Source organism: Natrix helvetica, assembly GCF_964273705.1.
Source record: "Natrix helvetica genome assembly, chromosome: 3".
Classification (NCBI taxonomy): domain Eukaryota; kingdom Metazoa; phylum Chordata; class Lepidosauria; order Squamata; family Natricidae; genus Natrix; species Natrix helvetica.
In genome coordinates this window covers 123,112,580-123,136,795 of record NC_138549.1, presented here as the reverse complement: position 1 = coordinate 123,136,795, position 24,216 = coordinate 123,112,580, and the positions used below count along the sequence as shown (strand labels likewise).

Genomic DNA, 24,216 nt, shown 5'->3' with positions numbered 1-24,216 from the left:
ATTGAGCATACTAATGCTCCATCCAGTGATGACATTTGATTGGCCTTTAAAAATAATAGTTTTAGAGGGTAAAGGACCTTACAAAAGATTTTATCAAGATAAAAACGCAGTGGAACAATCTATTGAATTACAGACTATCCAATCTCCTTTAAACCTGACATTCCAGTGCGTAAATCATGATTCAATTAACCATAGATAAGTGCAGTATGAAAATAGCAATTCTATCAAGCACAGCCTCTTCCATTGTATTTTAATAATTAGTTTGCTTAATTATGGTTTACTTAATAAGTCACCATTATCTGGGCTTACAGAAAGACATTGAACCATTAATTACAGTGGCTGAGATCCATACACTAAGCCAAAACAATCAGTTATAATTACCGTAGCACATTGTGTAAACCTAGGAAAAAGTGATAATGGGGAAAGTATAAAAAGTTAGAGTACAATTGATTGGTTTCTATACAAGTAGCCTTGAAGAGAGAGAGAAAGGTTTGTATGAGATTTCCATATCTTTCATGGCATAATCTAGAAACACTTAATAAATCCTGCTTGGAAAAAGTTAATGCACAATGTGTTCTTGATAAGACAGTCTAAACTCTTTTATTACCAAATAAAATACAAAAGTCCATAGTTACTACCGTACTCTGCAATATTTGAAGTGCTTTTCTCACATAAACTATGAATTAGGTTAAAAAACCAAGAGCCTGGGTCTGTAATTATATTGACCCTTTAGAATGATCAACTCATAATACAGTTGCATTTTGAATTTTGTAGGATGTTATGGCTTCTATCCAGGCTAACTTTTTGATTGTGACATCTTGTGCCTAAGTCTTAACTTAGCATGAGATAAGCAATGCACACATTAATTCAAAGGCACCATTGCTTGTTAAAATGTCCCTTTTAATAACAGCTAATCAATGTGCATTAACAATCAACAATGTAGCAGAAAGGAAAGCAGGTTATTACACAGTTAGGTATTGTTAGGAAAAATAGCAATTACGGTAACCCGAATGAAAATATATATATTCTTGGCTGCCATCTCAGACCAGTTTAGATTCAGGCAAACTTCCAGCATAGAAATTCATGACTGCATCTTTGCATAAATATGTGCTTTATATGCCATAAACTATATTTTTCTATATTATACAATATTGAAGTATTAGTATATTTCTACCTCAGTCACAAATGCATGAACTGAGATTGACATGAATTTGTGTTAAGTTGTTGCCATCCTTTATTTCCTCGGAAATATGTCCTGTGTAGAGTTGATTTGAAAAATAATTTCATTTTGAGCTTCTGTCTTACATTTAGCACAATAAATAGTAATTGTAACAAATTTCTAAGTTTGCATTAAATGTGGAAAAAAACCAAATTCTCCAAAAGATCTGTTGAGAAATACAATATACAGTATGTCAGTAGTATGAATGGTCCCTAAGAATCTTAGGATTGTCCTCAGGGAATGCTAAAAGTTATCAAATGCCATATTTAATGTAATGTAAGATTACATGCATACCTAAAATAATGGGACATAATCCCTATGTTATTTAATCTGAATTAAGTGGAAAAGAAACAAAGTCAGTTTTAGGTGTTCTCCTGAGTTCAGTCTCACTGCTTTGTGAAATGTAGCCTCCAGGATGCCCTTAAAGCTGTGTTTTTCAACATTAACAACTTTAAGACATGTGGACTTCAACTCCCAGAATTCCCCAGCATGAGAAGCGCTGCTTTGAAGCCAAATGGTGCCTAAATCTTTAAAAAAAAGGGGTGGGTGGGAGGTAGTTCTTTTCTAACTAAACCAGAGGTGGGTTGAGCAAGAATGAAAATGACAAACTGATGGTTCAGAGCAGCTGGTGAAATGACCCAGCAGATGAAACCTCCCCCTGCTCTGCAATTGCTCTAACTTCCTCTTGAAAAAAAAAAGGGAACCATCTCTTAAAGTGGATGAATCCTGCACTGTAGAGCGCCCTAAATGCTCTTGTCTTTTTATTGACAGGTAAGTTTTCTTAAGAGTTCAGACAGGGTTAAATTTCAAGTTATGCTTTATTTCTGACTTGGCTGAGAAGGCTTTTTTTAAAAAAATTGAAGTTAGATTTTATTTTAATGGTGGAAATTGGGTCTGAGTTCATACATAACTTTAAGACATAATGTTTTTTTGACTGGTTTTGGTTTAGCATGTGACATAAAGTACCCGTAAATTACAGTAGATTGGAATTCCTGGTTTATGACTGAGTGAACTCAGTTCTTGACTTATTTTAGAACCTGAATTTAAACAAACTATGGCTTAACATCTGTGAATCCAGTCTCCGAAACTGAGTTGCTGAGAAAAAAACAAGCCAAGTGCAGCATATCAAAATGCACTGACTTTTCCTTATTGTGCCTCTTTTCACAAAGTGAAATCTCATCAGGCAGTTGTTATAAAAGCAGAAAATGCCTATAAAACACAATGCCTATAAGAGACAACATATGTAGCTGTTAAGATTTTCCCAAAGAGGTACCAGGACTTGATTTTGGAATACAGGTAGCCCAAAAACTCCAGCAGCCAATGTAGGAAAAAAGTACATAGGTTATTTACTTTTGGCATGTAATAAACTCATGTAGAACTTATTTGTCAATGTGGACACTACATGGGGAAGAAAGTTGCTCACTAAAAATTGCAATTGGTAACAGCACTTAGAGAGAGAGAGAGAGAGAGAGAGAGAGAGAGAGAGAGAGAGAGAGAGAGAGAGAAAGGTGGGCTACAGAAACTGAATGAGCTTGGCAGTATGTTACATGGATTGGGATCCAAACATGGATTCTTGAGAATTTCTCAGTTTTCAAAAGCTATGTTAATCATGTTTTATAGCTTGCTTTACAGTGTTTACGATTCTCCCCTTGAAATGGTAGGAGGGAGTATATTTTTCCTCTTGCAGTTCTCCTTGATCCATCAGCTAGAAAAACTGGGTACTGGGCACAGAACTGCCTGCAAACTATGTACATGCTACAGCCTCCCCACACCTGGACAGCTGGACATTTTAAATATATATTTTATCGTAAGCCACAAAAATCTTTGTGTGTGGGAAATAAAAATGTCTACAGACTATAAGTATTGTTGATCTATTGTCTGAGCTTGCTGCTTAGTACAGCCAAATTAGAACCAGGAAGTTAGAAATTAGAGATCAGATATTATGAAAGTAGTTCCTTATGAAAACAGATCACTCATATGAAAGATATTTTCTTCTTTCCAGGTGTAAGAAGTCTACTGGCAGCCTTAGGTAGCCAATAACTTCAGAACCCAGGAATGTTAACTAGATCAGGAAATTTCTGCAACTGTCCTGGATGCTGAAGTATGTAAATATACATTCCTGGTTCTAATTCCTATAACCTTTGAATGAGTTTAATTTAAAAATGTCTCAATTAGCAAGCAAATGCATTGATACTGTACACATGGAACAACCCACTTTGATCGGTTACTCATGCTTGGATTTATACAATGCCCTAGACCAGGGGTGTCAAATTTATGTCATCACGTCATCATCATGTGACGTATCACAACTTTTCTTCCCTTTGCTAAACCGGGTGTGGGCGTGGCCAGCATGTCACGCATCCAGCCTGTAGGCCATGAGTTTGAAACCCTTGCCCTAGACCAGTGTTTCTATGTCTCAGCAATTTCAAGTTATGAGGATTTCAACTCCCAGAATTCCGTACCCTGCATGCTAGCTGGTAAATTTTGGAATTTGAAATCCCTTCTTGAAATTGTTGGGGTTGAGAAATGCTGCCCTAAATTACCCCAGGATTCTTCAAGTTCTGAAGAATCTTGAAGTTCTGAATTATCTGAATTCAGCCATCTGAAAAAAAATAATTTGTGGTTCAGTGTGTTATATAAACTATGCTTCAATCAACTAAGGCTTGGTTTGTTGTACAAAAGTTTGTGAGTGAGATGTTATTGCAGTTAAATAGTAATACTGTGCCACATGTGTCTCTTATGTCAAAATAATATGGCTACTGCGGATATAAACATTAAGGATAAATATCCTCCCCACCCAATCAAGCTGTCAACCATGTACAAGTAGAGAATGTCGGCTAATGGCACAACATTTAGACTTAGTCCTTGGGAGCAAGAAGAAGCCCCTATGAAAGCCTACAAAGATATTCTATCTCAGAAGAAGGGTTATTGAATTCTGAAGTCATGGACAAGAACTGGGAGTGATGAAAACAAGTAAGTTTTATATTCCACGATCTGATATGCAGGTAAAGTGAAGCTTTCAGTTACTCTGTTTTAGTGTGATTAAGGAGTGAATGAGCAAACCTTGATAAAAATTCAAAAGTCAGTTCTTTTGTTCCACCTGCCCACTTTTCTTTCATTTTATCTTATTATAGATGGCCTTAGAGGGGATGGAGATCAAGGAGTCGAAGTCCACGTATCTTCAACCCTGCTAAGGTTGAGAAACACTGCACTAAGGAGTTTTCATATAGTTGTTCCATGATACTCTACTAAGCCACATGAGCATGTGGCATGATTTTATTTGTTTATTTGCAGGGCATTTTTTGGGCTCACAGACCTTGATAATAAAGGAAGTGGAAGACAGCTTTCATGAAGGCAACTTCAAACTTGTCCCTGGAGGAAATTAATAGTGAGGAGAAAAAACACTTTGAGTCTTTCATTAATCAACTGGGAGCTGATAATGTCTTTGAAGAGTAAGAACAATATGATAGTTTTACATATGTTTTCATACTAATTCTCACAGTTACTGTAAATGGAAGCAGAATGGGAACGGGTGAAAGAGAAATGGATTTGATACAAATCAACAGGTTAAATTAATATAAGGACCTTAAAGGTGGAAGGTGATATAGGTGATCACATAAGCTTTAAAGGAAAGATGGCTGATGAAGATCTTATCTCCATCCATTTTACAAGATGTCTATAAATTCCTTTATTGTGCCGTTGAAATCTAATAGCAAAGCCTTGGGTTTTGGCCATGCAATTTTAGCTAAAGAAGACACAAAATTAATTTTTCCCAAGCACCAGAAAAATAAAGCACCATCACAGGAGTCAAAGACCCACTACAGAAAGGATAGACAAAAACAAGACTTGTGGCATTTTATTTTTGTTTGTTTACTAGAACTCCCAAGTTCCATCAATCAGGTGTAAAATCTGTTTCTGATTTTCCAACAAAATTAGTTTTAGCTGCTTTGTTTAGCATAGTTAGAAATATTTTCTTTGTTTACGTAACTCCTCCTGCCCTCTATCCCTAGATATCCCATTTAACTTCATAGGTATCCTTATGCATCATATTTTGCAGCTGTTACCTACAGCTGCATGGAACACCAAGTACCAGCAAGTATTACACTTGTCAATTGATGTGATTGAAACCAAGTTAGCATATATATTATTACATCTCATTTACCCATGATCTTTTGTGATTTACCTGTAAATGAATCACTTCCAAGACAATTTACATATGGAAATATGGATATTTCAATGCTGGCAATAGAAACGTTTCAGCCTTAATACACATTTTCATGCTGATTTATTCATGTTCAACTAGAACTGGGATAAGCTAAAATAATAAAAGTAATTGAACCAGACTATTGATCCGGAAACAATAAAGTCTCCTCTTGTATAGCAAGTCAGAAATCTGGAAGATCTGGGTGCAGCTCTGGGAAGCAGAACCACATCTGCTGGGAAATCTGAAGGAGTTCTTGGCTGAAATGGCACACTTGATCAAGGAAGCTAAGCTTGAAAAAGAGAAGATACATTTACTACTGAAAATGTAGGTCACTGCATAGAAATGGAAATATGGGATGTGTTTTCACTAACAAGAGTTTTAAAATGGGAAAAGTCGCACAACTCCAGGAAAAGTAACTATGGAACTGTAAGGGGAGGGGGAACTCAGTATCTGAATTACATAACATACTAAGCTGTAGTAGTTGATTTATAATAATAATAATAAACTTTAATTTATAAACCGCTCCCATTCCTAAACAGGACTCGGGGTGGTGTACAGTCATATTAAAACAGTATGAATACAAAATATAGGTATACTTAAATATACAAATAGGTAAACGGAGGAGGTAGGATATGCACTGTACAATATTTGAATTAAAATACAAATAAACATTAAAATTACCCTTAAAAACTACCCAATAAGATGTTTGCCAGGAGGTTAAAAATGGGACTATAAATCAGTTAAGCCAGCTAATTGGAACAGGTGGATCTTAAGCTTCTGTCGGAAGGAGCGGAGGTCGGTAGTAGTTCTAATATCGGGGGGGGGGGGGATTTGTTGATGACTAGTGCGATTTGCAAAATATAGTCGTCGAGATCTGTACATCATACAGCATAGCATATTATAGCTATTGTTGCTTTTAAAATAAACCATTGTTTTTCTAGAATGTAGGAAGCATGCCTACATCAGAAGAGGGCAAAGAAGGCAGGTATTTTAGGTTCAAAAATCTTTATCAAGAGACAAAGCCTGAGTTCACAAATCCTGCATAGTTTGTCTGAACTATGGTTTGTCAGATAAGCCACAGTTAGCAGAGTTAATGCATAATTGCTGAACTGGCATATTGGTTTAAGCCTTGGCATTGTTTGTTTGAATTTGGCTCAGTATGTTATATGAGGTCAGCACATACACCTGGGATTCGAGAATTAGTGTTTTGTAGCCAATCTAGTGCGCCAAGTTTTCCTCATGTAAACTATAATTGGGTGAAGTGGAGAGAAGAAGTTAATAATTGGGAATTAGAAGTCATTATTGATAGCTGCACATGCTTGAGGTCAGATTTTTCAAGAGGTCCATTGTTTTTCCACATTGGCACTATATATGACCCTCCAGTTTTAACAAAGCAAACATCATTAAATAGAGAATCCATGGACAGTTTTGTTTCTTTAAGATAACTTTCTCTAAAATGGGGCTCTACAGAACTGTTGCAACATCTGTGAGTGATAATCCCAACATAGCTGAGAATTGCTATAGTGGGAAAGGTTGCTTTTGAAAAATATAAGGGAAAGCAGCAGAAGAAATAGTGGGCATGCCAATGGCCTCTGGTCCGTCTACCTTAAGGGAACTGGTGTGGTTGGGCTAGTGCAGTAGTGGAGGATCTGGGAGCACCAGATACCGTTCTGGTACGGTGCTTTGGAAGGCCCACCCACTCGCCCGTGCTCCTTACCTGTATTTGAGTTGTTTGGGGCTTCCGCACACATGCATGGAGCATACGGTGCCTGTGCGACATTCCGCCGAGCAGCTGGAGCATCATGGAGGTGTAGTGGAGCGTCGTGGGTGGTAAGTATGCATGCGTGTACTGGTTGCACCAGGATCTGGAACCCACCACTAGGCTAGTGTTACAGAACAGTCCTCCTGCAAAATTAGTTGCTGAGCAGACTGAACATAAACGAGTGTAGTAATATTTGAAGAGTCTCTCTGTGTGCATAAACATCCCTTAATATCTTTTTATTGGCACTCTGCTAGACAAATATCTGGTCACAATAAAAAAGTGCAGAAGCTATATGAAGAAATGGAGCAGCAAATTGAGAGGGAGAAACAAAAACTGCAGAATGAGGTAGGTGCCCGGATGGACCATGCCAGTTCTCAGGATTTATCCTTTGTTGAAAAAAATCTGCTCTTTCTCAATAACTTGGGGCAAATTTGCCTGCAACATCATAATGTGGGGTTACTTTCCTATATAATAATTGGAGGGAAGGGTGTGTTTTATCTTTCTCGTCTACAAGAGCAAAATTGAATTTGGCCATCCAATGAGGACATTGATTCTAGAGGGTGGTGCTCATCTCCATTTCTTAGCTGAGGGAGCCACTTCCATGGTCATGTGACCAGCATGATTTCACACTGAGGCACACGGAAGTGATACCTATTTATCTACTTGCATTTGCATGCTTTCAAACTGCTAAGTGAAGTGGAGCTGGGGCAAATAATGGAAGCTCACCCTGTCGCGTGGCGCCTTGGTCTTGAACCCAGGCAGTCAGCTGATAAGCTCAGTGTCTTTAACCTGTGAGCCATTCTGCCCCTACATTAAATATTACATATGCATTTTGGCCACACTAGGGGTTTATTTATGTTCTTCTATGTGCTTACTGATTAATGACTAGATAATCTTTTTTGTATTGTTACTATACAAACTTCATGTATAGAAATGCATTAGGGTTGTTGGTGTTGGGATTTTTGTTTTTTGCAACTTTATAGTTTCATTACAATTTACTGTTGCAGAGTAAAGTCAGGAGCCAGCTGCATTACATGGAGATACAGCAAGAATTGGATGTTAGAGAACAGGAAATTCTGCATTCCCTTATTGGTCAAAAAGAGGTAAAATATCAGTGGGACATGAAGTAAACAAGAGCATAGGATTGCAACCACTTCTTCAATCTTTCACAGCACTGTGGCATTTTCCCACTTTCAGATGAAATATACTTTATGTTGTCATCCCCCGATTGATAAGTGTTTATTTCTTGCAACAGAAGCAGCGCCACCTGCTGGAGGCTTCTCCTTTGTTTCAAACCATCATTTTGAAGCTACTGTTGTTTTCACTACTTTCAATTTTATGCAGAAACACTGGCTGCTGCTTACCGCAAGCAGAAAGTGACACCACTTTTGGAAGCTTGCTATGAAATATTTATTTACTTGGGCTTCTTACCTGCTTTAACTATTAATGACTCCAAGCAAGCAGATTGCATTCCTACTTTCCGGTACAAGGTTAAAACAATACTCTTCCTTTGAACCACCAAGAACAACAAACACACCCAAGAACATAACATACACTACTGTAAGAGGGGCCTAATCCCATCCACCCTGAATGCCTTCTGGAACACTCAGGGCTTAATAGCTTTAATGAAGCAGCAGGGCTGGTGACAGCCTGAGCTTGGAGAGATGTTGTTCCAATGGAGGTAGCAACCGAGAAAACTCTCCCTGGTGGGCCCTTGATGATGACACTCCCTTGGAGTGAGAATCCAGAGGGAGGCCTCCCTTCTAGATCTTCTTGGGGCAGGCTGAAATACCATAGGGAGGTATCTCTTGAAACTATTCTGGTATTTTTGAACTTTTGTTGCCAGCTCCCAATCTGCTGCCTGCAATTACTGATGGAGTGCAACTCTCATAATTCTGTAATTGCACACTCAGAATTCCCGTTGGGGTGGAAATTATGCAAATTGCAATCCTTTGGGAGGTCACAAGACTGAAGAGATCTGTTTATCTATGGAACAGAGTTGTGCTAGGTGGAAACATAAAAGGAAAATAAACTTATGTGCAGCTTAGCTCAAGAATATTCATTCTCAGATATTAGTAACATTACCACTTCCTCTGCCTAACCCCAGCCACTTGGTCCCTAGTAGCAGAGGTGGGTTCCAGTGGTGGGATTCAAATAATTTAACCACTGGTTCTCTGCCCTAATGATTTCTTCCAACAACCAGTTCACCAAACTGCTCAGACACTTAACAACCAGTTCTCCCGAAGTGGTGCGAACTGGCTGAATCCCATCACTGGTGGGTTCCTACTGGTTTAACAACCGGTTCGCTGAATGCGTGCTTTGTGCAGTATATAGAATACTTACATTTCAGATTGCTGCTTGGGAAGGAAAACAGCTGAGGCATGGCAATTCACTCTGCCGTGCGACTCAGCTGAGAAAATATAGGTACGTAAAGCGCAGGGGCGAGAGGGCGGGCCCACTTGCTCATGGGAGCAAAGTGGTTTGCTCCCAGCTGATCTTCAGAGCTACAGGTTTGCCCAAACTGGTCTCAACCAGTAGACTCAACTCCCCTCCCTGGAGGAGTTTTAGACATGTCAAAGGTTGTTTCCAATGGAAGCTTGCTTCCAGGCCCAGTCTTTGAATAGACTGAATGAACCGTTTTCAGACACAGCAAATATTTTTCACATTAGGTTGCTTTATCATTTTTCTTGTCTTTAACTGTGTCACAGCCAGCAACATCTAACAGTTGTCTGTTCCTCTTCCCACCCCCCACCCTCGATTTTTTTTTTTTGTTTGTGGAAAAAGATGAAAACTGCTCGGTTTTTGCCATTTCCCAGTTTTTAATTGCACAGGACATTTTACATTAAAAAGATGTGTGTGTGTGGAGGGGGGTCAATGTTATTTCAAATGGGTGGAGTGCAGTGGTGGGTTTCAATTCTTTTTACTACCGGTTTGCTCATGCGCGCATGACACTTCTGTGCATGAGAAAAAGCGTCGGCGGTGGGCGGAGCTTTTCACTGCCACCATTACTGGTTCGCCCAATCCAGGCCAAACAGGCTGGAACCAACCCCTGGTGGGGTGCAATCTGTTTTTTCCCCAACCCAGATTCTGATCTGGGAGAGTTAAAATATTCAGTTGCAGAAGAGCTTGTGGTTATGTGGTTATGAAAGGTGGATGGACAGGAGAAAAGCCAGGGGGGGGATAACAAATCTTCCCTGCCCCTGCTCCACAACTATTGAAGAGGCTCAGAAGGAGAAGAGCGCGAGAAGCCACAGAAGTTGCAAATGCTGGGATAGTAGCTGAACACCCCACCCTCCCTTCACGCCTCCCATTTCTATGTCATATGCTTGTCATCTATTCCCAGCTCAGGCTGGCACATGCAATTGTGAGTTGGGCAGGTCAAGGTGGCAATGCAATAGCTCATGGTAGACATGAGGCTCCTGGGGGGGGGGGGAGAGTGGAAAGGTGCTAGCTGTTTTGCTAACTTTGCCATCCTCCCCCAAGCCTTCAGCACTAAGCAAACTAGGTCCCCTCTGAGGGCGCGTAGCTGAAGTCTATCAGGTTTCTTTTGTAAGAAGAGCCCAATGTGGCAGTGTCTCTGGCCTTCCCTCTATTTCTGCCTCTGGAGCCAGATAAATAATTAAAGGTAAAGGTAAAGGTTCCCCTCTCACATATGTGCTAGTTGTTCCCAACTCTAGGGGGCAGTGCTCATCTCTGTTTCAAAGCCGAAGAGCCAGCGCTGTCCGAAGACGTCTCCATGGTCATGTGGCCGGCATGACTAAATGCCAAATGCACACGGAATGCTGTTACCTTCCCACCAAAGGTGGTCCCTATTTTTTCTACTTGCATTTTTATGTGCTTTGAACTGCTAGGTTGGCAGAAGCTGGGACAAGTAACAGGAGCTCACTCCATTACGCAGCGGTAGGGATTTGAACTGCCCAACTGCCGACCTTTCTGATCGACAAGCTCAGCAACTTAACCACTGAGCCACCGTGTCCCTAAAGAATTATATTCTGCCTTTATTATGTTTTTTCAATAATTCAAGGCAGCAGACATAATACTTCTTCCTTCTTTTATTTGCCTGACAACAATAACTTTATGAAGTGGTCAGGCTGAGAGAGAATGACTGGCCCAAAGTCACCCAGTCAGTTTTCATGGCTTAATCCATGGGATTAAGACTCTCAGTTTTCTGGTCTCTAACTTTGTGCCTTAACTACCTGACTAAACTGTTCTACTGTTCTACTGGATTTTTCTTATTTCTCAGCTTGAAACTCAGTTGCTCAGTCTCAGGGAGAAACAACTGGTGACCAGCACCCAAACTCAGCAGCTGCAACAAATCAAGAGCAGCCTTGAAAACCAGCTCCAGCAAACCCTCCATCAGCTTCAAAAGACTGAAAGATGCCTGGAGGTCCTGAAGGATACTATATCCCAACTGTACAGTGAAGGCAGGTGAGTCCTAATAATTGTATGGGTGGTTGTCTTAGAAGAAGATCTGCAAATTTCAGTTGGTTCCAAATGCTTTCAAAAAAACATTGGACAAGCATGTGTCTGAAAGGGTATATCTAGCAAGGTGTTGGATTAGAAGACCTCCAAGGTCCTTTCCAACTCTATTATTCTATGTTCTACCGATATGTTCTATACACAGTGCACTGATCACTCATGTTATATGATGTCTGTTGAGGAGCATCATCAGTTTTGAAGGCATCTCCCACCCTTGCTTTTTATTTGGTTGCTGTTAAATGATTTCCCCCTTTTCTTTGCACTTCACTGGGCTAGAAAAACTGGATTCAGAGCCCTGGTCCTTGGTGCCTAGGCCCAGCAGCACATCTGAGATGGCTTTTGTTCAAAAGCTCCACATTAAATAAAAACCTGCTGATTCTAATAGTAATCCCCACCTATTTTGTAGCAAAATGACAGAAAGGGACTTTTGCTTTCAACTTTAGAGCAGCTTTTGTGAACTGCGATTCCATGAGAGATTGTGATTTTTTTTTAAAAATTGTTTTGAACTTTGCCACATAATGCTAATGTTTGCAATAGTGGAAATTTTTACTTGCCTCGACTCAGCTGCCCAACTGCCACTTTGGTTCTGTTTTCATAAACATTGTAAAACCATGGATCATATAGGTTAGAAGTGAATTGTGTTGGAACTTTTTGTATGTTTGCAATGTTTATGCAGGGCTTCTTTGAGACTCGAAAGGTCTTGGGTTTGATTTGACGGTCCCTACAGTATGAAAAGGCTAATAGGCTGAACTCAGAGGTGGTATTCAGCAGATTCTGACCAGTTCTGGAGAACCGGTAGCTGAAAGTTTGAGTAATTCGGAGAACCAGTAAATACCACCTGTGACTGGCCCCGCCCCCATCTATTCTCTGCCTCCTGAGTCCCAGCTGATTGGGAGGAAATGGGGATTTTGCAGTAACCTTCCCCTGGAGTGGGGTAGAAATGGAGATTTTACGGTATCCTTCCCCTGCCATACCCACCAAGCCATGCCCACAGAACCAGTAGTAAAAAATTTTGAATCCCACCACTGACTGGACTACACCAGTTTCTGAACCTCAGCAATTTAAGATGGGTGGACTGCATGCAGGAGATTTCCAGGAGTATCAATCCACCAATCTTAAAGTTGCTGAGAGTTAGAGTCTAGACCAGGGGTGTCAAACCTACGACCTGCAGGCCGGATGCATCATGCCACCCCCATCCCTGTTTTAGCAAAGGGAAAAAAGTCGCGATATGTCACGTGACGACAACGTGATGATGCGAGTTTGATACCCCTGATCTAGACCATAAATTGATAATCCAAGTCTCTTTTTAAGATCTAGTCTCTTAGGCACACTGCTACAAGTCAGTTTATTGCCTGTATGATACCCACGCGGGGGAAGATCTTCCAAACTTTTTTGAGCATTTTGATATCACCACAATGTTTTATTCACTGTTAATTTTTGTTTTATGCTCTTTTAAGACACTTCCACATGAAGTTTGTGAGGTTGGGGTTGGGTTTTTTTTTGTGCTGCTGCTGCTCCTGGATTGGCTCTGTACTTGATCATGCTACACCACTTGACAGGAGATCAACTGTGTGCAAAAGTTTGGAAGATTTGAGATGGCCTTTTTCCTTGCTGCTGCAGCAGCAGGATTTTTAACAACTCAGGACAGGGCAATGATTTTTTGCTTTCTGTTCTCAGGAGTTTTTAGTGGGTAGAAGGGAAGACAATGAAAGGTCATTTTCAAATTTCTTGGCAGAAATGAACTGAAGCAATAGTGAAGTGGGAGTTTCTCTCTTCTCACTATTTTGTCCATAAAATATGGATGGACGCATATTCTGTACTCCTGACAATGTGAAAAACAAATGTGTATCTCTTTAAGTTCCATCATGGAATAAAGGCTAAGGTGTGCAGAAAACAGGCTGATTATTTGCAGGACTATATGAAGCACTTCTTACCTAATGGAAATGCTTTTTGTTTTTTTCCATCTGGATAAGTACATCATTAAAGACATCTTGCATCATTAAAACGCCCACTCCCATCAATATCTATTAATTTGCTCTACAGGCACCATGGTAACTTGATATGCATAGAACAGCTCAATTGCATTCCCCAATAATTTTGCACAAAAAGGTGGGATAAGCATGTGGAGTTATGGCAGGAGAAAGAGCATTTTAATTGTACTAGTACTCTTAACACGTCTTGAAATAAATATTCAAAGGCTGTTCTGTGTTTGGAAAACCTTTATTAGGTTTAATCACACTGTGATTATTCTATTTTCCTTGACCCCTTGAGACAACAGCCATTTCTCTTTGCACCATCATTTATATTTCCATTCTCTGTACACATTATTTTATTAGCTTTGACTCTATTCCTGCTGTCAGGTGTATATCTTTGCTGAAGCAATTCACAACGGTGAAGGGAAGAAATGGGAAATCCTGTGCTATGTTTCTTCTCTTTGCAGAGACACAGAAATGGAGGGAAACACCAGCAAGGATCCTCACTCTGAGCAGGTACTATTGGCTCATGGCTAACACCGACATTTTCTTCTGAATTGATACTGGAGATAGCTTTCTGATAATATTGAAGGTTTATTTGTTCATTGAATTTAATAGGACACAATTTCTGCTTTCACAAAGTCTCATTTCCTGTGTTTCTATATGAGTCACTGTTTGCTTTATGTTGTTTGATTCGAAGCAGAATGGATTCCCTTGTAAGTTAATTATTCTGTATGAGCTACAGTATATAAGATTGATTCAGTGATTGAGATGGATAACAGCTTTTCTCAGAAAAAGAAGAAAAAACAGAAAAAAAATCAGCAAGTACATTTTATTAATGTAACTTCTATATTGCTGACTTCTGAAGTCTTTAAATAGCTAACATTGTTTAAAAAGAATCATATAAAACGACTGCAATCAGTGGAGCTTCCACAGCAATATCTATTGAAGAGCTCTTAAAAGTTTAAAGATTAACACATTTATTTCTTCCATAAACTTTCATGGACTACAATTAATTCATCGGGTATACAGAATGTTGTTTAGCTATATTTCTTATTTTTTAAAATAAAACTGTAGTTAAAAAAAGTACATATCTAACCTTATGCCATGCCTACCTTTGGGAGCTGTAACCAATAAAGTTTAAGGATTAAAGTTACAATAAATTCAAAAAGTATTGATTTGATTTTTCCTATTTCTGTGCTACTTTGTAGAAATTCTGCACATGGATACTTCACGGTTTCATTTATTATTTCCAAAATGATTTTCACTCCTATACATAGTCATCAGCAACTAAATTTAATCTGATAGTATGATATTTATTTCTAGTTTCATGGGTGATTTTTAAGCTGTAATAAAGAATCTTCAACAAATCCAAAGTATGCATTTCCTTATAAGAATTGTTTCTGATAGAAGAGCTTGGGAAAAAAAATAATTTTCTTTTATGCTATTTCTTATAAATGACTAGCTGATAACATGGCGTTTCCCAGGTATTTATTTATAAGGGGAAAATGTCCGGACCAAACGTAATTTCTAATGTTGGATTTTTCCCCTTACCAGAGGGAGCCTCCTTGTGGAGTACTTGTGAAGCCATTACCATGGCAACTCCACTGCACTGTACAGTAGAAACCATTTTATGGGAGTACAGTAGAAGTCATTTTAAGACACAACTGACTGTATCTTAACAGAACACAATGGAACAGAAGTCATCTGTGTACCAAGTTTGATTGAAATTGCTCAAGGCTTTCCAGTTATGCTGGAACACACATACACACACACACACACACACACAGACACAGACACACAGACACACACTTATATAGAGATAGATAATAAGGCTTAAAAGTTTGATTCACTTGCTGGAGAAAGGAATGCATGTGAAACACTTTGATTCAGTGGAAGATTATATTGTTGCTGTGCTCTTGAAGTCCTTGAGCTGTGCTCTTTTGCCTTCATTGGTTGTTCTCCATTGGTTCTGTCACATCAAAATAAAAAAGCTGCACAATTGTCTCTTTAGAAATTGGGAAAGTCACAGTAGTACATCATGCTGAATAGTATTTAGTATTTTCCCCAAAAAACTAAATACAGAATTAATCTTAAACATTTTTCTTTTTGCCTTTTTTTCCTTCTCTAAGGATCCTGTGAATTTAGATGAGACGATCTTCTGTCAACAGGAGGTGAACATGGAATGTATTCTGAATGAGGATAAAATAGATAGCTCTATACAACAGTAAGGGTCAAAACACATCTATAACAGCGTTTATATAAAGACAGAAGGGAAAGGAATAGTTTCCTGTATAGGTGGGATCAGGAGCTTCTAAGGCAAGAGTGAAGTAACAGGTATATTCAAGAACTTAAAACCCAATTTGAATTCTGAGCCTCCATTATCCATTAACTCATATGCTAGAGAACAAAGGAAAAGCGATTCAGACTGTGCTTTATAACAGACCAAAAAACCCTTAAAGAAAACTTATTTTAATGAAAAGATTCTTATGCAAAGATTGATACCTAATTCCGGTACAGAAAATTATTACTTGAGGAGCTGGGCTGCAAAATTCTTACTAATACTGCAGGTGGTGGTAAAAAGTAGAAGCCATTTCTCTCCCCCCGCAACTAATAAGGGTAAATGCAGATATTCCTTGGTTAACAACCAGTTGTTCAACAATCATTTGAAGCTATGACAGCGCTAAACAAGTGGTGGTTATGGCTGGTCCTCAAAGTCATGTGATTGCCATTTGTGACCTTCCCTGCTGTTTCCCCACATACAAAGTCAATGGAGAAGCCAGAAGGAATGACTTCAAGTTGCTCGGAGAAATCTCTCTCTCTCCTACCTACCTACCTTCTCCCAGCCTTTTGCTCTTGAACCTTGCAAGCCACCCACATATCCTCCCTGAGCCTCATGTTCACTTTGTGCTGATCAGCAGCCATCCCAAACACCCCTCCATTTGTGCCATACCTCCCCTGCTACTCAAATGCCCCCTTGCTCCTTCTCCCACCTGACAGCAGCCACTTACCTGCCTGCTGGCCTGCTTTTGAGCTGCCTGGAACCTGCAACTTCCTACAGGCTTCCCCGCTGAGTTTGGTTGTTGAAAACAGGCAGAAAGTTGTAAGCTGGTGCTTGCTTGAACTTTTCTTAATGATGCGCCAGGGATTGCCATTGCTAAGCAATGGGGCCATGTGACATTGTGCTTTACAGCTGAACAGAACAGAACAGCTGCATCATTTAATGATTGAAATTCTGGTCCCAATTGCCATTGTAACTCAAGAACTACCTGTACCATTATGGCAAGGTGGAGTTGAACCTGGACTCATTCAATAATAGACAAGCTAAAGGATATTTAATGCATGTAGGAACCCCATATTCCTGATAGGTACTTTCGTGTCACCAGAATTCAGTGAGCCCTAGGTTCTGTGTCCTTAGGAGCACTCATTTCTTTTTCTTTGTATTGTTAATGATGTGACAGGACATCTGATGATGTGACATCAATGACTGAAGCTGACGTAGAATCTGGTGGAATGGTGATTTCCACTGAAGAGGACCCTTTGATAGAGCCTTTTGTAGATGAAGATCAATACTTTCTACAGGAGCCTTCAGATACAAATTCTTTGTTTAAAGAGTTGAATGAGGCTATTGCAGCACAGAACAAAAAGTCTGGATCCCATTATCAAGAAATAGATAATTTTGGTTTTCAACAAGAGCCCTTGGATCATATTAAATATCGTGAAAATTCTCAACGAAATATAATGCCTCAGTCTCCAACAAAAGGATGCTCAACAAACAAAAATGTACAAAATGGAATTTCTGAAGTGGCTATATCAGAAGCAGGAGGTTGCTTTAGAGAAGTCCCAGTTCATGTACAAGTCAGAGATCTGGAGATGAAGAGAGCTAATTTTTCTAAAATCAGAAAGGAAGTCAAAACTACAGAGCCTACACTGAGAGAAAGGTTTACTTCCATGATTAAACCTTTTGTTTATTCAGACTTGGCAATACAGGTCAGTGACTACAAGAAAAGCCCAAATGAAAGTGGGATTCTACTTTTAGAAGGGGAAACCCAACCTGAACATAAGAAGAAAGTTTTAAAACACAACGATACCATTCAGGTTCCAGAGTTATCCACTGAAGAAGGTGTGGCAAGCCAGTCTGCAAAAATGAAAATTCTAGATAGAAAAGTATCTCAGAATCAACAACCTCTACTGAAAAATGTGCCATCAGGATATTTTCTGCCCAAGGTGGTTTTACCCAAGTTACCTGCAGGGCATAATCCAAGCAGTCAGTTACAGAATATGGTTGGACCAGGAATGCACACAGAACTTGCTGAAAGACTAAAGATGAACTCATCAGAAGGCAGGAGAGAAAGATGGATTGGTCCATCTGAGTGTAAGAAGAATCAAGAGGCCAGTGCAGAATTTAATGCAGAAACCAGTGTTATAACAAAAGTTTGTGATTGCCAAATGAATAAAGAAACTTCTAAAGACACGGCCATTCTGTATTCTCATCCAGATCATTTTTATAATGTACTATTTGTAGGAGACTCTAATGTTGGCAAAACTTCCTTTTTAAACAAGTTGCAGAATGATTCGTTTGAAGCAAAAGTGACTGCAACTATAGGTATGAATTGTGCTTAAAAATCATGTGAAACTACGAAGGTTTTTCCTTTCGAAAAGTCTGGTTTTGGTTTTTTTCTTTCTTTGATTTTACTTTGACTTAGGCCTCTTTAACAGAACTATCAGATTTGGGTTACAGAAATCCAGATGACCAATAAATGACAGCAAGGGTCATTTTAATGTAATATTACATTAATAATAGCAATAATAATAGTTGTTTTTAATTGTTATTCAAATGTAAACCAAAAAAATGCAAAAAAAAAAATAGGTGGAACTATTCTATAACAAAGTAGGATTTTTTTTTTTTAAAAAAGAAAAGATAAACATTTTAGATATATGGAGTTAAACATCTCCTTCACTATCTTGAAGGAAAACAGATTTCTTGGGATTTTAAAAAAAATGGGCTCATGTTGTGCGTACAAAGAAGTAACTTTCTGAATTTGAAGCCCTTGGTTTGTACTGAATACCATCTACTAGTAATGCTGATTCTACTTCCATCTCACCATGGCCAACTCGCCTTGGCCAATTTGTCATGGCCAACTTGCTGCACCCAACTTGGCTGACTCACCGCAAGACAACTTGACATAGTCAACTTGCTGCGGGACAAGTGTTTCACCAATATCGAAGAAACAGTGGAATATCATTAACGAAATGATGCCAAAAGAAGGACAAAATGAAATGTGAATGACAAAAATTAAAATAATTTAAAAAATAATTTTAAATAATTAAATTGAATTGTTGAATTGTCCTGCAGCAACTTGTCCTGTGGTGAGTTGTTCCACAGAGAGTTGGCCATGGCAAGTGGCAAGTGCCAACTTGACTGTGGCAAGTTGGGCGTGGCAAGTTGGCTGTGACGAGTTGTCCTATTGCGCTTCCTACTGCCTCTGTCAGGGTCCCTTTTGGAGTTAATTAGCTTTTTGTATACTAGAGGCATCTTCACCAATGTGTCCCCTTTAAGTGCCAGGATGTGCTATATAAATAATGCACCAATAAAGTGAAATCTTTTTATCCTGGCACTTTTGTTACTTAAGTAGGGCTTCTGATAAATAATGGAAAACATTATTTTCTTCCTTCTGTATATCTAATGTTGTTCCTTCCTTGTGTTATAATACGACTGAACAACCATGCTTTAAGTACACATTGTACACACTTTTAAAGGAAAACATAGGCAGGATGTGTATTTTCCTTACATTATCTCATTTCTCCTAGGACGATTTTGCATAAGCTTCCATTTCTTTTCCTTTTAATGGTATAGTTAACATGAAAGACAATCCAAAGTTATTTTCTGCCTACAAATAGCAATGCTAGGTAAAAACCTTGTTTTTATGAATACCTGCAAAATGATTGATCTTCAATATTCTACTCCTATCTGTAAAATTCCTGCTTGCATTCCTCAGGGTTTTTGTTTGGTTTTATTTTATTTGAGCCAGCTTGAGGCTTGATCTGAATTCTATTGTAAATGATTGCATTGTATTCTGTAGGAATGGACTATCGGATCAAAAACCTGATTTTGGATAGCAAATGCTTTGCTTTACGTCTGTGGGACACAGCTGGGCAAGAAAGGTAGTATAGAGGTAGCAAAAACAAGGACAAAATTTCAGGAAACTGACTTTGGACTATGCTCAAGACCTGTGTCATTAATGTGGATGGATAATGTTTGTTCCCAGAACTGTTGCATGGCTTTATAACTGCAAATTCTGTTATTGAAGGGAAACTCCCATCAGCAGATCATTCATGCAACCGTTCCCATCATTTCAGCCATTCAGTGCAATTGCTTAATCAATGTAAGAAGCCAGATTGTAGCATCTCTGACAAAAGGCTATCTAACCTTTATAGGAACATATCATAAAAACGTATTTGTCTCTCCAGGTAATTAGTTCCAATGTTGAACTGTCATTACCTTTTGAAGATTTTTCCAACACTGTGTCCCATGAGTCTCTTTATAATTTAAAGTCATTATGCTATGTTTTTCTTTGTGGGATAGAGGCTCAAGTGGTTGAAAAGTGCAATCATAACTCCCTTATCTCAAGGATAAATGTACCCACTCCTCAATCCCTTTTTACAGGTAGTCCTTGGCTTAAGGACTGCTTGTTTTAACAACTGTGCCAATGGCCTTGAATAAAGTGACTAACAGCACATCCTCAAAGTTACAACCATTGTACCACCCTTGTGTACCGCCCACACGATCTCAGTTTGGGTGCTTGGCAACTGGCCTGCATTTACAACATTTGTCTTGTGGTCACATGATTTTGATTTGTGAATGTCTCAGTAGGTTCCGATAAGCAAAATCACAGTTCACTTAATGACTGGGTGATTAACTTAACAACCACATTGGTTTACTTAATAACCAAAGTAAAGATGGTTTCAAAATTGGATCCGGTAATGCGATGATTTGCTTAACAACCAAAATCTCTATTGTCATAAGTTTAGGACTACCTGTATATTTAGTTTCAGGGCCTTGGTCATTATTGTACCCTTATTCTGCCTTTTAAGAATCTTTGTTAAAGTGGGGTCTCCAAAATAGTGTTAGTCACAGTATTTATGAGGCCCTGACCAATGTAGCAGAATACTTACATTCTATGATTCAGAAATTATCTATCCATCTATCCTAAAATAGTTTCTGGTATAGTTTATGAAATTTGTAGCTTTGTGTACTTTAAAAAATATTGTATGTCATAGTCATAGTATGTGCATATATGCATACAGTATTCCTAACAACAAAACTCTCTTTTTACAACCCTATAATCCCTTAATTTGGGGTAGACTTGGGGTGACTGGATGGAACCAACCATTTACTGGCTGGATATCCTTCCTGATGCCATACAGAGTTTACAGCAGATATTCTTTCTTTGGGCCCTAGGAGAGAAATATCTCCCTCTACCTAGGATTGAACCTTCAATCTTCCACATGGGAGGCAAGCATCTTTACCACTAGGCCACCATGGTGCTCTATTCCTAACAATAACAGCATATTAAATATATTAAACAACATATAAACTCTAAAGACCTTTCCCTTCTATTTAAAATACATTTCAATTGTTAAAGTAAAGTAGGTTTCAAGAAATTGAAAAGAAAATGTGTGATAAATTTTAATATTGTTTTATCATACACAATCATGCACATGAATCAATATCTACAGTATGCACACACATATTTGTGAAAAAATAATACATGTTTCCTGACAGATATCACAGTATCACCAAGCAGTTTTTCCGAAAGGCTGATGGAGTTGTTTTGATGTATGACATCACCTCAGAAAACAGTTTTACAGATGTGCGGTACTGGTTTAACTGTGTCCAGGTAAACAATAAACAGCTATGTTCCACTGTTGTTTAATCTCAGTTTTTTAATTTTGATCTTGATGATTCTTAGAAATTTGAAATAATTTAGGTAGAAAAATACTGCTTGGTGCTATGTATGGTTACATAGTCTGCTTTTGACAGCGTTTATTGCTTTGATAAATACATTACGGATTACAGCTCAATCCCTGTGATGTTACTCTAATGCGGTTTAGAGATTTAACTAAAAGTATATGGCACTGAGCAGCTGCTGCATAGATATAATACCGTATCAAAATCTTTTAAAAGTATGCAGTATATATTGGAAATTGTGTTATTAAAATAGTCATGGAGCAGAACTTTGAAATTTGTGCATCTCAAAAGTGCTTTTTGAAAAGGCAACTGGATTTTGTGTTTTTCCTTGAGGAAAATGTTTTGCTTCTCATGCAAGAAACTTTTTCAGTTCTGACTTAATTTGAATGATTCAGTCAGAACTGAAGAAGTTTCTTGGATGGGAAGCAAAACATCTTCCTCAAGAAATAGACAAATCCGGTTTCCTTTTCAAAAAGCACTTTTGAGACGACCATGATCTGGACGCCTGAGAATCTCCATAGAAATGGTTTGTATGACATGGTCTATGACTTGTGTGGTTGTGAAACAAATCATTGACAATTATGCAATAAACCATTGTCAAAACAACTATTTGCAAACTAGCCATTGTTCCATATGTTGTAAAAAATTAGGCAATTAAAAGTAGATTTTGCATATTTTATATCTCTTAAGTAGATGAGCATACTGTTTTTTTTTAATGGTTAAGAAACTTAATCCCAATAGATTTTCTTTTATTATTGCAGAAAGGTTTAACCAAGCATTTTGATTTCATTTAATATCTGATGAATTCTGTGCTTCCTCATAGGAAGGAGCTGGAGCTGAAGTCGTCATCCTTCTGCTTGGTAACAAAATGGACTGTATTGTGGAAAGGAGAGTATCTGTAGAGAATGGAACATACTTGGCCAAGGTACTCTCCTCTGTTTTTCTCTTATCATTTTAATTACTTTTCCACTGATGGTAAAAATAATCTGATGCTATCTGGAAACATTTGCCATTAATATAATTAATTTAAATACTAATTTAATAAAATGTTAATAAATTGTTTAATAAATTGTTTGATGAAATGTTAAATTAATTATAACAAACATGTTCGAATGCTCAGCATGGCCCTAACTCTTTTAATTTCATTTGTCCAAGACTTACTCTTTGCAGGAGAAATAGAAGAAAATGAGTAGTATAAGCCTATGTTGATGGTACACTAAAACAGGTTACAAAAGCTAAAAAGGAGGATAGGGATTTGTACCTTTATTTCATTGACATTAGCAGGTGGGTTCATTTCAATCGAATTACTTGCCAATGACAAAACCTCTTTTTTTAACCCAGCTTCTCTACTTCACTCCATCCAAAACAAGAATGGAAACACGTGACAATGCCCATTGTGATATATTGCATCTTCCAGATAAAATAGCAAGACTGAAAGTTGAATTCAGTTTTGGGGTTTAAGTGTAAAATCTGTCAGTTCAAGCATGTGTTCCTTGTCATCATTGTCTCTTACATTTTGTGCCAGGTGTGTGGACTTCCATTTTATGAATGCAGTGCTGCTTCAGGTTACAATGTCACAGAATCCATAGTACAGTTAGTCAGGTGAGTAATTAGTGCCAGGTCTAAAATTCATTCAAAAACCTACAGCAACAGAGATCTTCCTAAGCAGTGAACGAATTAGTGAAATTGTCAAGGGCAAAAAACCAGGAAATAATGAATGAATAAAAGTTTATTGTGGATTAACACTCTCTACAAGAATCTGAACTACTAATGCTCAAAACAAATTGGTGGTAGATAAGAGTCAACGGAATTCATGGTGGGCTGGACTTAGATCTCTTATGGGCGCAAAGGGATTCAAGGCTGATGACATGCTTGACCCCTCCATCGGGCTCAATTTGGTCATCATCTACTGAAACTTTATTGAATATTCATTGTGGAAAACAATGATGTCACTTATACCCATGGTGTCAAGATTGACTAAAGCTAGGCTATTTTTATTAAAGGGGAGAATGTGTGTGAACTTCAGTACTGTATACTTTTTGCTTAAGGGAAGACTGTGTGAAAGAGACCTGTTACTTCAAATAGTCTCAGAAATATTGGAAAATCTTCAGGAGTACGCAAAACCGTATACCAACTATTTGTTTCTGTATTTATAATAGGTTGATGAAAACTCAGGAAGACCAATTAAAAAAGAAGGCTCTAGACTTGCCAGTGCAACTTGAAAATAAGAGAAGTTGTTGTTTATAAAGTGGAAAAGACTAATAACTGTTGATCCTTGTGTCCACTGCGTGATTGTCTATATTGTTTGCCCTCTTCAATCTGGACTGAATCCAACTTGTATAGTTTACGATGTTTTGCCACTCAGATGAAAATTGAGGATGGTCATCACTTTACAGATTTCAGACTTTGAGTTACTCTGGATCCCCGACCTGTTCTTCCACTACAGATTCTCAAAACTGTTCTCCATTGGAAATTTGCCAAACAATGATGAAACCAACTCTATTTCCCCTGCATTTAGCCATCTAATTCAATAGATCTGGCTTAGGATTTGGGATTTCTATAATAATGCTACAGGTCACTTACATTGCTCATTAAAATATATTTGTT

The 24,216-nt window shown here is 38.3% G+C and overlaps 1 protein-coding gene across 5 annotated transcripts; it reads left to right on the top strand.

Moving 5' to 3' along the window:
• Positions 1-95: 95 nt before the first annotated feature.
• RAB44 (RAB44, member RAS oncogene family) lies at positions 96-24,216 on the top strand. Of its 5 annotated transcripts, none has more exons than XM_081947796.1 (14): positions 96-489; positions 4,514-4,671; positions 5,601-5,747; positions 7,440-7,530; positions 8,193-8,288; positions 11,429-11,613; positions 14,105-14,153; positions 15,770-15,864; positions 17,099-18,243; positions 19,721-19,802; positions 21,424-21,538; positions 22,433-22,534; positions 23,135-23,211; positions 23,769-24,216. In XM_081947796.1, the coding sequence occupies exons 2-14, from the start codon at positions 4,568-4,570 to the stop codon at positions 23,854-23,856; spliced, it is 2,376 nt and encodes a 791-aa protein (XP_081803922.1). In that variant the 5' UTR covers positions 96-489; positions 4,514-4,567; the 3' UTR covers positions 23,857-24,216. The 5 variants fall into 5 exon arrangements, with proteins under 5 accessions (XP_081803922.1, XP_081803924.1, XP_081803925.1 ...); XM_081947798.1 differs by lacking the exons at positions 96-489; positions 5,601-5,747 and adding exons at positions 1,748-1,990; positions 6,372-6,404; XM_081947795.1 differs by lacking the exon at positions 96-489 and adding an exon at positions 1,750-1,990.